This window comes from Scatophagus argus, chromosome 19, assembly GCF_020382885.2.
Source record: "Scatophagus argus isolate fScaArg1 chromosome 19, fScaArg1.pri, whole genome shotgun sequence".
NCBI lineage: Eukaryota > Metazoa > Chordata > Actinopteri > Scatophagidae > Scatophagus > Scatophagus argus.
This window is the reverse complement of record NC_058511.1, coordinates 18967402-18984398: the sequence shown is the minus strand read 5'-3', so window position 1 is coordinate 18984398 and position 16997 is coordinate 18967402. Positions and strand designations below refer to the sequence as shown.

Here is a 16997-nt window from a genome sequence, read left to right as displayed (position 1 = left end):
GGGAAGGGGGCGTGGTTTATTGAGAGGAAGTGCTGATTTTGGGCACGTGCGTGTGTGAAGTGGGTGGTAAAGATGACAAATGGAGCCTGCTATTGCAAAAGTAAGGTCAGTGTTATCAAAATATTATTTACTGTGTTTACTCTGTGCTTGGGCTGTGGAAACGGATTTAATATGACTTTTACATAACAAGGTTACAGTGACAAAATATTAACATATATTAGTCTTTGTTGACTCCAGTGACTTGAAGGTGAAACATAATTGGGGATGCAACACCTAAAGTAACATAAAAGGCAGAATACTCTTATTTTCAAGAAGTGTGCGTATGTGCAGTGAGTAGGTGCAAGTGCCACAAGATCACTCTTATCACCCACAAGTATACCTGTCATTGAGACATGACACTGAGAATTCCCCTAATAGTAAAGGTTTATCTTATCCTGAAATGGCTGCTTCATGAATTCATATAAATCAATGTGTTAAATCACCACAGAACTCCACTGACATGCAGAAAATAAGGTTTGTGTTTCACATTTGTACAACATAAATTAGCCTGATGGATTAAGGCCGATATTGATGTTGATAAGTGAGAGTTTTAATGCTGCTGAGCATGTACTCTGTGCCTGTGCTCTCTGTGGGCCTTTTTTCCCCAGTGACATTTTGACATGTCAGTGGTGGAAAACCACAAGTATATTCAAAAATACATAAACAAATAAATGATAGCTGAATTTCATTTAGCTGAAACCACATGGTGGTCTTGTGTCACACTGCCATGAGATAACAGGACAGTAATACACCAGAGCTATAGCTGATGTTGAATGAACACCTGTGATTTTCCTGCTGGGACAAGTCAAAATGCCTTCTGTCAAAAAGGCCTAAGGAGACACTTTCTCCAGTTTCTCGTTATCTATTGGTTTACCAACCGAGAAGTTAGCTTGGCATAGCTCAAATTTTTAAGATTAAACATTAGTTGTCACAGAGATGCATCCTATAACATTTGTAGTCTTTCATACCATAAAGCAAAACCTCAGCATTTTGAGAAGTTTTCTGAGTGAGATGTTCAGAATAAGATTATCCTTGCTTAACATAAAAACTGGATGCAGGGACAAACAGCTAGCCTGGTTTTGTCCAACATTTAAAAACGCACATCTCACACTCACAAGTACAGTCTTTAAACAAACACAAACTGTAAAAAGAGGAAGTTAGGTGCTGGAAGTGTTTTTTTCCCCTCCCACTGTTTATGCTAAACCAGGCTGATGTGAGATTGGTATCCATCTTGCCATCTCAGTCTCAGATATGTGTGTTCCCTAAAATCTTGAACTGTTCCTTTAAACCAGGGCTTCTCAACCCTCATTTAGACCTCTGGCCCCGTTTCCCAAAAATCTCACAAGAATTGGAGAATGAATACTTATTTACTTACTTTATTATTTTTGTTTTTCTCTTTTTGTTTCACAAATATCAATATGCAAAACTAAGACACATCCCATGATCCTATTTTCATATCACGTGACCCCACATAAGGTCCAGACCCCAGGCTTGAGAAACTCTGCTTTATAAGTTTCAGATTGGTCACTCTCCCATTGCACTGTATTGTATTGATGTACATAAATAAACTTGGTAATATTGTGTCTACCATTCACCAACAATCCAGTCTTAAGAAGCCTTTAACTGCTTGGCAGTTTTAGTCTTGGGTGGTATGATCTTAACCTGGAAGGGGATGAAGAACTCCACAAGAGCTTTTGTGTCTTTCAAATCCAGAGAATAATCCTGAGCGATTTTCTCCGGTGTCCACGTCTGAGGCTGAAGCTGATGGCTGCTCAGGGCCTTCAGAGCTTCTGCGATGGTCAGCTTGCCTTTAGGAACGTCTGTGAGCTCTGTCAGGCCGTAAATGTCTCCCGGTAAACTGACCTTCAACGGCCGCCGCTCCACTTCTTTGCCCACCATTGCTTCCTTTGATGCCTGTCGAAAGGTTAAGCAGACGGATGTGAGCCTTAAACAGTCAGAAAACCCCTTGTGTTTTGTGGAAAGACTTTGTTCTCCCAGTGTGACCAACACACACAAGACTAACTGCTGAATACCTGTGTGGACTGGTAGTAGAAGAGGTACCTGTTCACCTCCCGGGTACTGCCAAGGTGCTTTTGAGCAAAGCACCACACCCAGAACTATTTGGGGCTCCTGACTACAGGGCAGCCCTCACTCTGACTCTCCATACGTTAATGCATGTGTATAGATCCTGTTTGAGATAAATAAAGCACGTCTTCTTCTCACCTGAGAACACTCAATTCAGGATATGGGAGGGACCAGGGGAGGGCAACTGAAACACACTCTAATCAGAAACAAGCTAAAGCGATGACACCTGCTCGACACATTCTCATTAAGATTCTCTCTGTGCCTGTGGAACAGCGGCAGGACTGTTTCATTTTGTCAGAAGTTTTCAACAACAACAACAAAAAAAAGACACGAAAGTTACTTTCTCTCTAAAGTTTAGATGACTGGATTCAAATTCTCTTAGTTATCGATTAAAGATGAGCAAGAAGAGCCTCTGCAAATACATGTTGTTAGCTAGCAGTGATGTGATTACTCTGAGGTGTGCTTTTATTTGCAGTAGTGGGTTAATATATATTCAAGGGTGCAATCATAACACTAATTTCTTCCATTATTATCCATCCACACATTTTCTATACCGCTTATCTGTCAGGGTCTCTGGGGAGCTGGAGCCTATCCCAGCTGACTACAGGCGTGATGCGGGGTTCACCCTGGACTGGTCGCCATTCAATCTCGAATGGAAGCAAACAGACATTCATACAATTGGACACAGTCAGTGTCCTAGTCTGACCTCTGCGAGTGCGGGATCTGTCGACTCCACATACACAGACTTGAGGAGGGCCAGCAGAGGGTCGTTCTTCTGGTTCACTAAGTCCTTGGTCTCCACTGCTGAAACACACAACAAGCTCGTCAACGGGAGAAGTGGGCTCAGTGTTTAATTGAAGAGTTTATTTCGTGCGTATGCGTGATGGGGAGAATCAGCACGGCATGACCCCCGAGGAGAGCGTTACACAAGTTAGCGGGGTTTTTCACACTCACCTTCAGAGCCGCCGGCGGAGGGCGGAGCTTTGACTGCGTGTCGAGGTGCTACTTGTGGCTTGTCCTTAGAAATTTCTCGGTGTACCCGGTTTTCTAGGTTAAAATTTCTGAACATACGCGCAACCCGTGCTCCCATTTTCGAGAGGTTACCAAATACCGGTAACAATAAAGTTTATTCAAAGTGTCGACGGTGAGCGAGAAGGTTCATACCACAATGGAAATGCGAAGACAGAAATTAGCAGCGACACCATGTGGCTGGAAGATTTTATTTATTATTATTCGTTTATTAGTTTATCTATTATGGAAAAAAATTCAAAGAGGGGGAAACAAAAACGGAAAAGAAAATAAGGAGATATTAAAACGTAAAAAAATGTAATAAAGGCTATAAGACACAAAGTTTTAAATAATGACATGAAGAATTTAATCACATTTATGAAAAGAATAATCATTGTACGCTGAAGTTAAAATTCTTAACAAGCAATAGCAAATCTAAACCTAACGATCTCATACGACTTGATTTCATAAATCTCACTCTTTGTAATTAATATCTTATAGTTCTGCCTAGTTATAAGTCCTTTTTGGAAGAGATAAAGTGAATCAAATATTTAATGAATAATGCTAATGCTAATTTTAGCATTGAGGGTGAAACTGTTTACTGTTGTTTGGCAGTTGCAGCTGCTCTCATGGGCCATTGGCATCCTGTTCATAAAATTCTGATGTAATCAGTAAAATCCCAAATATCAAACATGTTGGAAATCTGAATCTGCAAGCAATTCAGTAATCTTAAGACTGGATCTTTAATCAGAATCAGAATCACATTCACTCATACAAGGAATTTGCTTCTAGCTGTTGGTATCACTCTCTAGTAGTACAATCAGTATAGACAATGCAACAATGACAGATTATAGACACTTCACGCTTAATTATGTTATTTTACATGCTATATACAGACATAATATACATAAGCGAGATATTTTACAAGGAATTTGGAAGGTATGTGCAGGGGGGGACATAATAAATACAGGGAGGACATAGTGTATAAAAACAAGACAATGTACTTGCTCCATGCAGACATGTTATACATAGACACATTAGACAAGGAAACAAGGAAAGCACAGACTATGTGCAGGGTAAGCAATAGTATGTATAAGGTGCATTAAGCCTTGACAGTTGTCAGTTCAATTGAAAAAGGCATAGAGTTCAGTTTAGTGGGAAAAGGCATGGACAGTAATCAGTTATTTGTGAGGGTATAAGTAGTAGGGAAGTAACTGTTTACATGTCATGTGGTACTCGTATGTAGAGATCTGTACCGCCTGCCAGAGGGGAATAGCTGAAAAAGGCAATGATCAGGGTCTCTCACATCTGTCACATCTGGCTGGGAAACCAGTACCAATCAATGCCCCAGGCCAGATTTCTCCTTCAGTTGTTGGAATTGGGATGAAATCAGCCCAAAACGTCCCTATGTGAAGCTACAACTACTGGGTAAATGCCAGTAGCACCTGTCTCTACAGCTACAGGGTTCACTGTGAACTCGCCGCCAAACAACACTGTTACTTACTCAGAGAGAAGTCTACTGAAGAGAGAGACTGGGGAGGAGGGAGGCTTATGTCATATTTCCACTGTCATTTTTTCATGCTTCATGCTATTTATTAAGCATTTGACTCTGTCCAGGTAACTATTATGAACGTGTGGTTGGGGTGTACAGCCAGTGTTCGTAGGCATAGGGCTATTTTGAGAAATATGGGTCTTCAAACCCATCTCAAAACAACTGAATATGACTAGTAAAATGTTAGCAAACAAAGCAGCTTTAAAAGCAGATCAAAAGTTCAAAGAATCGCAATACAATCACTGTTGTTTCTGCAACTACATAAACTGCATAGTGACTACATATCGACAAACACAAAACTATTGGACATGTCCCAGATGTTCTGAGATTGATTTACCTGCACTCTGAGGGCAGCATGGTGGCTCACCAGGTGCTTTCCTCCTACAGCCCATACATGCCAGATAAATTTAAGTGTCTGGATTATACTGACATGGTCAATTTGAATTTGGCTTATATGACAATAAAGACATTGTGTTTAACTATTTTGCTCAGTTTTATTCAGTAATGAATGAAAACATCATGTATCCATCTTGCAACAACACATGATTCACATCCATGCTTCTTTTTCTAAAGATCCAAACCCAATGTGTGTTCAACTGTAGAAGAACTACCCTGTTATATTCAACCGACAGCTTTTAAACGAACAAACTGCCCACTGGCTTTTACCTGCATCCATCAGTTACTAGTCAGCAACAATCATTCGCTCTACTAGTTGATTCTGTGGTTGTTCTACACTGTACATTTTCCCTTTACTCATTTACATTGATAAAATGGAAGAGTGCCTTTGCCAAAACCATTTAAAAAATAACACAGCAAGGGTTGAATTAATTAATAAAAGTCTAGTAAAAGTCTGTGTCCTAGTATAACAAATGCATTTTTATTTGACAGTTGCTTGAATGTTTGCTTGAGTAAAACAGTCGCTGTCTAAGAAGAAAGTGAGCTGGAAATGGTTCAGCATCTTTCATCTGACAACAGGTGGTGCTGCTCACAAAATAGGCAGCAGGAGACACCAAAAATGTGCTAAAAGCAGTGAGTAAAGCAGGGCAAATATTATCCATCAATAAGTTTTCCTCAAAATCAATATTTTTTTTATGTACATATGAGGGGGATGCACTAGAAGTTAATAAGGCAGAAGCTATTTTTTGACCCAGGACACCCAAGCACAGTTATGCCAGCAAATTTGAACGTGCTTTCCAAATTCACTTTGCGCATATATACTGGATGTTACGATTTCATCCCACACCCGGAAACACAGCACGCTACCTCACTTGCCTCTCTGCCGCCTTCTTCTGGCACACAGGAGTTTAACTTCTGGCTCCATATGGGTAACTTATTGGCGCTAACCGTTCAGTGCTAATCGCTTCGGTGTAGGAAACGGGCTTGTTGCATTCTTTTCGCGGTACAGTTAGCGAAGACTGAGCAGCGCGTCCACAGACCACCGCAATCCCATCCACACCGTCACTCAGTGACATTGACATATCACCACGTTAGTGTTGTGCTGTCGTGCACAAGTTAATGTGTATATAGTAACATTCGGCTCCGGAGCGCTTTCCCTGCAGTTCCCCCCAGCTTCAGCCATAATGAGCGAATACTTCAGCTTGTCGGACTGTGATGTTATCGGTTTCGACCTGGACCACACGCTCTGCCGCTACCATCTGAAGGAGACCTCCAGGGTGAGTGTGTGTAGCGCGTGTAGCTAGCTCCAATACATAATCATACGGTGGCCGTGACGCTTCGATCCGCAGCACATCTGGATTAAAAATAGCACAGAGCAATCAATTTCGCTCCACGGTCATTTGTCAATTGTGTCTCGCCTGTGCGAATACATTCTGATGAAGATGTCTGTTGGTGTGGCTTGTGGCAGAATATAGATGTGTGTGTGAAGTGATGCGATGCTTGTGATGCTGCAGTCACTCTGCGTGACTCACAGGTTGAACGTCGGCGGTGATGATCACGCATACATGCATACATACATGGCTGTGAAGAGTCTGGGCCTATTGGCAACAGCATCTTCTCAGATCACAATGTCTTTTCTGCTTTTAGGAGACACAAAGACAGCAGACTCAAAGGACATAGATGGATTCGGTGACACTGAATGCATCCCCCAATAAATAAATAAATAAAACAAAAGCAAACAAGAAAGAAACCTACACATGACTATTGAGTCTCAGCCAGTCATTAAGGTTTTATCAGGCCTGGAGTTCCTTTACTGTTGCTTGTCCCACGCATGTCCCATTTATGTCTTCTAATCCTGGCAGTGCAGTAGCCTAGGATATAGAACCATGGAAGGGTTGCCCCATAAAGAAATTCTCAGTTGACTAATTAGTGACTAGGATTTATTTTATTTGATCAATTGATTGATTTAACTGAAAAACCATGTCCCTTAAGCTTAAACAGCTTGTTTAAACTTGAATAATCCGTACAGTATAGTATCAGTATAATTTTAACAGTGGAGCAAATGACTGCTATATATGCCATGTAATTTATGACAAACCCACAGTGAAATAAGTTGAATCTGTACACTTAAACCTATGGAACTTTTTTGCCTCTTCATCTCATTGTTTTGGTTTGCCAGTCCATACATTTGCATTGATGCTGTTTCTAGCTGACTTTCAACAGTTTGCAGCTGTTTTCAGTCATAAAGGTCTGATTAATCCACTTTACACTTCATGCTCAGCACCAGATAGTCAGCAAACAGACAATGTTATTCAGTTTACTTTTCTAACTAGTTGGGGAACAGCGAAACAGAACTAAAAAGAGGAGTTACTGATTTTATTAGATGTACGCAAACATGGCTCCAAATGAGTGTTTATGTTTCTCTGTGTCTGTTTGGTGAGTGATTAGGCAGTTGTCGGAACATTAAGATGTCACTGATCATCATACCTTCAACTAGAGAGAGTTTCGCTTTCGAAATCCCTTTTACTAAACCATTACCAGGAGACAGACATCACTGTGAACTAACTGAAGAGGAGATCCAACAACACAATAAGTGATGTATTTCAAAATTTAAACAGCAACTCTAAATTTCTCTCCGAAGAACGTACAATGTCCCCAACAGCCCATTTCTCAAGGAAAGTCTGCAAATTGTCCACCTTCAGTCAGAGAAGGAGGAAATAATCTTGAAAGTCAATTTGTGCAGTGTTAACTTAGAAGAAAAACCTGTGTATTTTTGGCATTCATTGACACATGGTTGGTGTCCTTTGCATCATGACTGCAGCAAGTGATGTTATCGCTTCATTGTTTTTGCAGCTGATCTATGAGAGCTTTGCCAGGTTTTTGGTGGAGCATAAAGGCTATGACAAGGAGCTGCTGAGCTTAACCCCTGCTACCTGGGATTTCTGGTGAGTCAGCTGTAGCAGTTCCTCCAGCCTAGGGGGAAAAGATGACATAGTTATAATGAATACTTAACTGGTTTTTAGGGATATTAAGATTATATTCATCTGATACTTGTGGTTAAAAAAATACAGCCTTTCAATTAAAGTTTATCTTCATCACTGCTAAACGCGCCTCTTCCTCTGCTTTGTTTACTGTACCTAAATTCAAGTAAATCTGTAATCACACTGGGATGTCAGGACTCAAAGGATTGTAAGCATTCCTGAAATGAAATTAAAGCCTTTGTCACTTTTATATATTTGTTAATTACAAGCTTTCAATACACAAAGACATATTACTGACAGCATATAAGCTATAGGTACACATAGATTAATGAAAACTGCATATACCTATTAATGTTCTGCTCGGCTGAAAATGTGAATGCTCTGTTGTTCACACACATCTTAAGTCATCTATCAAATTTAGCCTGATCAAGAAAAACTTGGAAAAATAGCTCCGGGGTTCAAGGTGGCTAAGTAAGAAAATGTTAATTGGCCCTGCTCATACTGTACTGATAATGAACTGAATTTATTGTTCAGTTTTAAAGGATTAGTGGTGGATCTGGAAGATGGAAACCTTGTGAAGCTGGCTGAAGATGGAACCGTCTTGCGGTATGCTCTTGCTGCTTGAAATGTATTTCATCTGCATCCCAAAACATATCTTCAGTTCCTTTGTCAAAGTTGATATAGATCTTTAAAGTAGAATAATGAAAAAGTTTCAAAAATTCTTGCTTGATTAGAGCGACTCATGGAACAACTGACCTTAGCACAGAAGACATCATCAAACATTATGGTCCAAAGAGGGAATGGAAGCACTTCAACAGCCTCAACACTTCCTTCACAAGATCTGGTAAATTTTCTATATCCATATAAGAAGGGTAATGTACATTATCTGGGATTTCATATCACATGTCACTGATTTTATCGATTTACTTAACTGATTTTTTTTGGGGGGGGCGGGCTTTGCAGCAAAATACTATTTCTATGATAATTACTTTGATCTACCTGGGGCTCTTCTCTGTGGAAGAGTTGTGGACATGTTGCACAAGGTAATATTTTGTAAGGTATCTTATCATATTGGTGGTTGAGATTTTCCCATGTTCTCATATTAATGTGTAACTCTTTGTTTTTAAAGCGAGGAAACGAGGTGAATTCCGACTTTTGGAAAGACATGGTGGCTGCCATTGACCACAATTACAACACTTCTGCATTTAAAGGTACAACCTTTATTCCAAAAAAGCACACATTTTAGTTTTCAGCTTATTACTCATGTCTTCTTGTTAAGAATCTATACTGTAAAGAAGAACAAAACACACACAATACACATTTTTCTTTTTCAAACTAGAACTTTTATTCTGTGTTTTGGTCAGTAAGTGGTACATAACACAACCAATTAGACATAGTTTTTTTGAAAAAGAAATGCAGTTTGAATTTCTCATTCTGTGTTCATTCGTTCTGTTCTGATCACAGTGCTTGTGAGAATGTGCTGACCTCTAATAACGTATAGTACAACAGTTTTGTGTGTCTTTTGTATGTATATTACAGGAAAATTCTTAAACAACAGACATGAATAAAAAACAAACACAAATAAAAGACATGCTGTAAATGTTACAGGCAGTTGTAAAGCACCACTTGAAAATTGTTTAACGTGTCTTATAGTTACAAAAGAACACACGGTGAACTTTGAAAAGGGATCAATTTGAACCTTTTATTTTTAAATTTTACTATTTATAACTGTCAATTTAATAATTTGTTAGCAAATTGAATACATTTTATTGTAAAGATTCAAATTAGGGAGTTAAACGATTAAAAATTTACAACTGTATTTTTTATTTAATGTTAATTTGGATTTTTTTTTTTACTAAACTGATCTATTTCTCTGAGTAGTTTAATGTTTTGTAAGGATTTGAGGTTCATTTGGATTTGTGAAATCACGTTGAGGCAATCAAGAACCCAGAGAAAGCGCAGTGAACATTATCTGCTGCAAAAATGCCATTACTCTCCTCATCAGGGACTTGGACATAGACTCTGTCGCCAGTATGCAGCATAAGAACGGCACTGCCTGACATCTGATCCAGGAAGCCCTTGTTGTACTCATCATAGGTGAAGAGAACTGGGTCTTCATTTTTGTACAGGGCCACCAGTGCATTGGCACCATTGACATGCACATGATAGCTGAAATAGTAGAGACCTGGGACCTGGCAGGTAAACACACCACTTTGGGCATCATAGTGGTGCTCCCCATTGTACAGAACCTGGCTGAACTGAATAGGGGTTGCAGCTGGAGGATAGGCCCTGGTCAGCACAGCGCTGAAGGCGGACATGGGGGCCTTCATAACCTCATGAGACATCACAACCTCGTGGGACTTGATTGGCATGCTCTTTTCATGGTGGTAAATCACCTCTCCTGGTGGGCCAGGGGGGCCAGGAGGCCCAGCAGGACCTGGGAGACCATCTTGACCTCTGGCACCTGGAATTCCGGGTGCACCGTGAGGACCAGAAACTCCCTTGGCGGTCAAGCCAGCTGGGCCAGGTGGACCTGGAGGACCTGGATGCCCCTTAAACCCTTGAGGACCTGCGGAACCAGGGGGTCCAACAGGTCCCATGGGTCCTGGCCTTCCATTCTCTCCACTTTTTCCTGGTGGTCCTGTGAGGCCTGTATGTCCTTTTAGTCCTGGGGCACCATTTGCACCTGGAAGTCCTGGGGCACCAGCGTGGCCTTGTGTACCCTTTGGACCCTGTAGACCAGGATGACCTGGAATACCTGAAGGGCCGACTGCCCCAGGAGCACCTGGTTTTCCTGTGAAACCAGGAGCTCCCTGCTCGCCTTTGGCTCCCCTTGGCCCTGGTGCACCTACCATACCAATGTCGCCTTTGGGTCCTACTGGGCCTGACTCACCCTGGAATCCTCTTGCACCCTGTGGACCAGCTGGGCCAATAGGACCAGGAGCACCTGGTTGACCAGTAAAACCAGTTGGGCCTGGCTCTCCTTTCTGACCAGTGGTTCCTGGAGAACCAGGGGCTCCTCTGCTTCCTGGGATTCCAGGTTCGCCCGTTTTACCAACACCGGGCATGCCAGGGGCACCTGGCTGACCAGCAGGACCTTGTGGACCTTTCAGTCCCATAGGTCCAGGCATACCTGGGGTACCATTCTGGCCTGGTTTCCCTGGTGCCCCTGTGCCTGGAGCTCCTGTGTGACCCTTTGGCCCTTGTGGACCCATTGGCCCAGGACTACCATCTCTTCCTGGCATGCCACTCTTGCCAGGTTCCCCAGGATAGCCAGTGGCACCAGGTTTACCAATTCCAGATTTGCCTGGCATACCAGAAGGGCCCATTGGACCAACTGGGCCTGGTGAGCCTTGAACCCCGGGAACTCCAATACCTCTCTCTCCCTTCGTGCCAGGAAGACCAGGAACACCAGGATGTCCCTTCAAACCAGGCTCTCCTCTTGGTCCCATTGCCCCAGGGATGCCAGATGGTCCAGGTTTTCCAACAGAAGAAAGTCCAGCAGGCCCAGGTATACCAGGTGTGCCAGGTGCACCTCTAGGACCCATTTGTCCAGTTGCGCCAGGTGCACCTCTCTCACCTGGGATACCAGGGGTACCTGATTTTCCAGGGGCACCTGGGGAACCAGGTTTACCTGCTTGAGAGTAGCCAGGGCTTCCAGGAGGTCCTGGTGGGCCTTGTGGTCCAGTATGTCCTACAGCACTCTTTCCAGGTGCTCCAGGTGGTCCCATTGGTCCTGGTTCACCTGGGGGACCTGGTGGACCTTGAGGACCGCTCTGGCCTACAACAGCTAGAGAAAACATAAACATAGTTATTTAAGTAATATTATGCACAGGACATGTCACAGGTTTCTCGGTTCTTTGTTTGGTTTAGTTCGACGTCTATAACTGGATATAGTGAACTGTCAGTCTGTTGTACTGAATCATGAACTTAAATGTACAAAGGGTATTGCGCAGTATTCCACACAGTGATATAGATACATACAGAAAATACAAGAATACAAGTGATAAAGACATCCTTAGTTCTCTCCAAGTAAATGACAAACTGAAATGGAATGTATATGATCAAGAAATTAATTCAATTGAAGAATTTCTTAGACTCTTTCTGCCTTTTAGATATGACATCTCCTTGATCCTTGATTAAACCAAGGTTTGGTGGTCTCCATAAGACCACAACCTGACTTAAAAGACTACGCCCTGTGATTGTAGGGTGGGTTGTGGGGAGAGCACTCCTTTTTCTTCCCAGGATAGAGCTCTCACTGGTCTGAGGTGATGTTCTCATCAAGCTTATGTCTGCAGGCGTGGGACCCAGTGCAGTTCTTGTGCATTTTAGTTTCATTTGCCCTCACTATACAGCACCCTTTAATTTCCTGCATTGGCCATGGCTATGAAGGTATAGTTAGTGGTCTGCAAGTTGTCAACATCACCTTGTTTCATTTCCTGTGTTGAGTTTATGGTCAAGGTCAGATGAGTGTACTAAATTGCTGTGTATCATCAGTTTGTTATTATTTTACTGTGGGTTATCACTAACTAATCTATATTTATCCCATAACAATAAACATATCCTATAAAACCAACATGTGGTATATATATATATATATATATATATATATATATACACAATATATATATATATTCATATATATATATATATATACATATATATGTATATCTTTTGTCTCTATTTTATAGTAGAGACATGACAGGAAATGAGGGGTTGTTTAGCATTGATCCGGGTCATACAGAATGTGTTAAAAAGTTTAAATGCCTTTAGCACAAATGGTAGAGTCCAGGAACTTTCCTTTGAAGTGTGTACAAAGAGCATCTCTGATAAAACTGCTATCACTCTGATTTCCTTTTCACACCACAGTTCTGCATGCATCATTGCCAAAAGAGAAGTATGACCTGTCAAAGAATCAGATAGAGTTGTGTTGACCTCACTTTTCAAATGTTTGTTGTGTTTGAGAAGGAAGTGATGTGACTGGCCTGTCATTTTCAAACCACATAAAGCCATGCTTTAAATCCCACAAAGGACATTTGTGCCAGAACTGGACCTTTGGGTAGCCATAACCTCCACAAAGGGGAGGTGATGATACAGGCCACAATAGCAGCCCCAGGAGTTGAGCCACGTATGACCTATTCACACTGCAAATGACTATTCTACGTATAGTCCCATGTCCATTCTCAGTTTAGTCGTCTTCAATAAACACCCCCTTAGCTGGAGTCTTTATCCTGTGAATCTTTTCTTACTCATGGAAAAACTATCTTTATTATCTCAGCTACAGAGTGAAGCTTTAGTAAATTTGTGGTGGTTTGTGTTTTGGTGCAGTCTGTCTTTTTTCTTTTTTTTCATTCTAATTGTGTGGTGTGATTTAAATACCACAATGCAGTCTGTTAGGGCGTGACTGCAACGTGGTAACAACATCTGTTTTGGAGATTTGTCAAATTTGAGCTCTCATTGTCGACTTTCTGTCTATTTTTATGAGGAGACAGTCACAGTCAAACCACATCAGAACCTCTTCAAAAACAAAACTGGAGAAATAAATTTTCAATGCAAAATTTGAACCATTGCATAGTTGAGAAGTAAAATATAGTGTTATACATCATCCTGGCAGATACTCTGTGACCATTGCGTGGGTTTTTTTTATGACCCATGCAAACATGACAGTTTTCGTGTTTCACCTTTATTTATCCAGTGCACAAGTACTCTTTTACAGCCATATGCCATCTCAGAGTTATGTACAGTCATACATATACACAGCAGCTCAACCCCAACCTTCTTCTCTAAGCCACTGTGACATTGTGCTGGACCTGCACCTTGATGACAGTTAATGAGGAATGGCGGCATTTTGATGATGTGTGCCAAGTTGAATAAAATGACAATTGCTTGAATCCAAAATTAATCAAGAAATTATTAGTCAGGTACTTTAAATGATGCACTCTCCTGCCATATAAGCAGGGTTCACATGTTATCATGATTTCAGATGATTCTCAGGCCTTAATTTGACTTGACAGTAGATCACAATGAGTTGTTTAGTCACTCCTGGAGGAGTGTGTCATATCAAAATGTTTCTTGCTTTAATCTTTGAAAGCAGATGGTTTATGGAGCTGATACGAAAGAACTTCTGAAAGAAGTTCTGCTGTGCAGCCTGTAGTGATTGACAATGAAATTGGCAATGGCAATAGACAACTTGGCTGGAGTTGAGTTATAAATACTTACAAGCATCTTTTCTGTTCTTGCTTATTTTCTCTCAGTCAGCTTGAACCATCTTTATTTGTGTTAATTGCCCTCATCACAACATTGCTTTTGGTTTTTATAGTCATATAAATGTTCTAAGACAAACAACCCTGGTTAGAAACAACAAATGTGACTCACCATGACTCTTGACAGGGTAAGGAGTCTTGCTCACTTTTGGCACATGGTAGTACCTGTCCGGAGTTGCCTCAGCCAAAGCTAGGAGGACGAGGAGAACACTTGTTACCCTCAGGTCCATCTTGTGAAGCTAAACCTGCAATGACAGAATCCATTCATGAGAAGATGTATTGCAGTCTTTTTTTTTTTCGCATGGCACCTGTGCTGCAGCACTTCACTGACAGTTGCCACTGAAAGTGAAGTGCTTTGTGGTTAGTGCATCAGTTAATTTAAAAGAGTACAAATACATGTCAAAATCCTCAGCTTCTGAATCTAAATCAGTTTGGACTAGCTGAAAACGCTTAAAATCCCTCTGACTAAAGTTTTTGTTTTACTGTGTAATCAGAAACTAAATTGAGCAATCTCCCTTTCTCTCACTTTTAATCTTAAAAAAAGCCACAGGCACAAAATCTCTCCCAGTGTAAAGCACTCAGCACATGGCTCATTGCACTTGTTCCTCCAGCAGTCCTCCCCTCAGTAAGATTCAGGCTGCACTTGGAAATCCTCTGTGCACTAAACCTGAAATCAGAAAATTGTCACCTTACCAGGAAGGTTTATGCTCCAAAGAAATGCCGTGTGTGGGGTCAGGGGAGGGGGGATCCGGAGGCTGCTGTCCTGGAGCTGCGCTGTTATATCCTTAGTTGTGGAGTCAGTCTGTCTGAATGTCAGCTGCTGCTTCCCAGGGCACTGGGCTCAAGGTATTTATACTGAGAAGGGCTCCAGCATCCTGGAGCATCTACCTCGCGTGGAAGGCCCTCCCTGCTCTGATGTCATCTTTAATGACGGGTGCCATGTCCTCAGGAGGCCTCTCACTTCATGGTGACGGTCCTCCCTCTCCTCCCTGTCTCCTCTGTCTTTATCTGGTTCCCTCTGTTTGTATGGAGCAGGAGTGAGTGGATTCCTGTCAAAATCCCTTTGACAATTCCATAAGTTAGTTTCATTGTTTGTCTTGCATGGATGATATGCAGTTATATTTGTGGCAGTCAACATCCTCATGCAGTGTGTGTGTGTGCTTTTTGACAGATGACTCAGAAGTGTTAAACTCCTGGTCTCAGTGTCCCTTTTTAACCTATTTTTTTGCATTTCAGATGTCACAAACACAGGTGTCTATTGTTAAAAACATCATGTTATTGACTGAGTGACTTGTGGCAGGATGTTTTTCTGGAAAAGTAAAGACTGTGTAAGTCTGACAATATTTTCCTCCAGTCTGAAGACTCTGTACTGGTGAAACTGGAATAGACAACACATACCAGACAGTTAATGTCTGTCAGTTTTGGGTCAATCTAAACTTAAGCTTTAATAGGATGCTGGACAGTTGTGGAATTTCTTTATTATCTGTAATTTCTAGGTTTTAAAGAAAACAGGCAGTGTCCACTGATTTATATGCAATTTTAAAGTCGCCACTGGCTTGATTTGTGTTTTGTATAAAGCTCACCATGATGCTGGCAGGTCTGTATACTGCATGTGTGATTTTTACAGTCTGGTGCCTAGTTTGCCACAGGGATCCACAGTGCAGCTTTAAGACACCAGGAGGCAGGAGTGAGGTTTGGTTCTCATTTGGTACCTTCAGCCTCTGGTCTGCAGTTGAGGAGAGTGACTCGGAACATAGCTACTAATGCACTGGAGGGCTTACAGTTGTGAATGTGTTCATACATGTCATCCACTCATCAAGGGTTTTTCAAATATCCAGCAAGTATTTTTTCTGTACAGTTAAGTAGTAAATTGAGCTTTAATTGAAAAGGTTATGTAGTAATGTGTTTACATCAGACAGAAATGTTGCTCTGTGGCATTCAGAGATTAAAGAGAATGAAAGTATCATACAAAATAATGATATTGATTCATTCCCTCTGCCTTTATTTTATTATTTTCGTAGTATTCTGTTGTGTCGGGATGTTCCCGGATGTCTGCATTTGTGCAGCACTGTGTAGCCCCCAGCCAATAACATTTTAAGGTGGGCACTTTATAGATGTTGTTTCAAACTAAGATGCTAAGATCCCCAAGAGAGAAATTCACATCACAGCGAAAGAAACAGACTCAAACAGCTTTTTTGTTCTAAACTTTCAGTGAAGTTTGAAGCTAATCTTGAATTGACGTTATGACTTCTGATATGAAATCGGATATCTTTTTGCAGAAAGGATTTAACATGATTCTTATCAGCCTCACATCTATGGAATACCACAGTCATTCAACAGTGACTGGCCAAGCCACTTTGTAATATATCTCTGGTTTTGGAACAGCCTTTCGTTCCCTTCTCCTGTATCATTTAAACTGCCAGCATCTCAGTGGCCGCAGATGAGTGCTCACTGAGCTGTGAGCTTCTTTGGTAAACTCTTTGAATTAAATGACAGAGCAGTGTGGGGGTGGAGTCGACATTTAACAACTTTTTAAGCTGCAGATATGCCACTGCATCTCACCATAAAAGTGGCTGTGACCGCAGTGAGGCATGGCTGCTTTTTGATTCATTTTTTGTTCTTTTTTTGGCGTGTCAGAATTAATGCCTCCCTAAATCTGGCCTCTGTGAGGTT

General features: G+C 41.4%; 3 protein-coding genes across 4 annotated transcripts in view; 1 reads left to right on the top strand and 2 right to left on the bottom strand.

The window, feature by feature from the left end:
• Positions 1 to 1399: 1399 nt before the first annotated feature.
• Positions 1400 to 3265, bottom strand: ndufaf4 (NADH:ubiquinone oxidoreductase complex assembly factor 4). 2 transcript variants are annotated; one of them, XM_046373910.1, is made up of 3 exons: positions 3079 to 3265; positions 2831 to 2928; positions 1400 to 1953 (listed from the first exon to the last, which is right to left on the bottom strand). In XM_046373910.1, exons 1-3 carry the CDS (start codon positions 3212 to 3214, stop codon positions 1648 to 1650), a joined length of 540 nt encoding a protein of 179 aa, XP_046229866.1. In that variant the 5' UTR covers positions 3215 to 3265; the 3' UTR covers positions 1400 to 1647. The 2 variants fall into 2 exon arrangements, with proteins under 2 accessions (XP_046229866.1, XP_046229867.1); XM_046373911.1 differs by having other exon boundaries at positions 2831 to 2925.
• A 2651-nt stretch (positions 3266 to 5916) lies between these two features.
• Positions 5917 to 16997, top strand: part of nt5dc1 (5'-nucleotidase domain containing 1) — a 52210-nt gene continuing 41129 nt past the window's right edge. Inside the window, exons 1-6 of the mRNA XM_046374069.1 lie at positions 5917 to 6357; positions 7934 to 8025; positions 8596 to 8667; positions 8796 to 8905; positions 9025 to 9104; positions 9191 to 9272. Coding sequence (XP_046230025.1) covers positions 6265 to 6357; positions 7934 to 8025; positions 8596 to 8667; positions 8796 to 8905; positions 9025 to 9104; positions 9191 to 9272 — 529 coding nt within the window. The 5' untranslated portion in view covers positions 5917 to 6264. The remainder of the gene's footprint in view (positions 6358 to 7933; positions 8026 to 8595; positions 8668 to 8795; positions 8906 to 9024; positions 9105 to 9190; positions 9273 to 16997) is intronic.
• On the bottom strand, positions 9262 to 15173 carry col10a1b (collagen, type X, alpha 1b). Its single transcript, XM_046374068.1, has 3 exons — positions 15018 to 15173; positions 14437 to 14569; positions 9262 to 11851 (listed from the first exon to the last, which is right to left on the bottom strand). The coding sequence occupies exons 2-3, from the start codon at positions 14552 to 14554 to the stop codon at positions 9987 to 9989; spliced, it is 1983 nt and encodes a 660-aa protein (XP_046230024.1). The 5' UTR covers positions 14555 to 14569; positions 15018 to 15173; the 3' UTR covers positions 9262 to 9986.

Excerpts from the sequence above, each read along its gene's own strand:
- ndufaf4 (XM_046373910.1), bottom strand. The coding sequence starts at position 3,214 with ATGGGAGCACGGGTTGCGCGTATGTTCAGAAATTTTAACCTAGAAAAC. Across the intron at positions 2,929-3,078 it reads CTCCGCCGGCGGCTCTGAAG|CAGTGGAGACCAAGGACTTA; the intron begins GTGAGTGTGAAA and ends TGTGTGTTTCAG. Across the intron at positions 1,954-2,830 it reads CAGATCCCGCACTCGCAGAG|GCATCAAAGGAAGCAATGGT; the intron begins GTCAGACTAGGA and ends ACCTTTCGACAG.
- col10a1b (XM_046374068.1), bottom strand. The coding sequence starts at position 14,554 with ATGGACCTGAGGGTAACAAGTGTTCTCCTCGTCCTCCTAGCTTTGGCT. Across the intron at positions 11,852-14,436 it reads TTACCCTGTCAAGAGTCATG|CTGTTGTAGGCCAGAGCGGT; the intron begins GTGAGTCACATT and ends TGTTTTCTCTAG.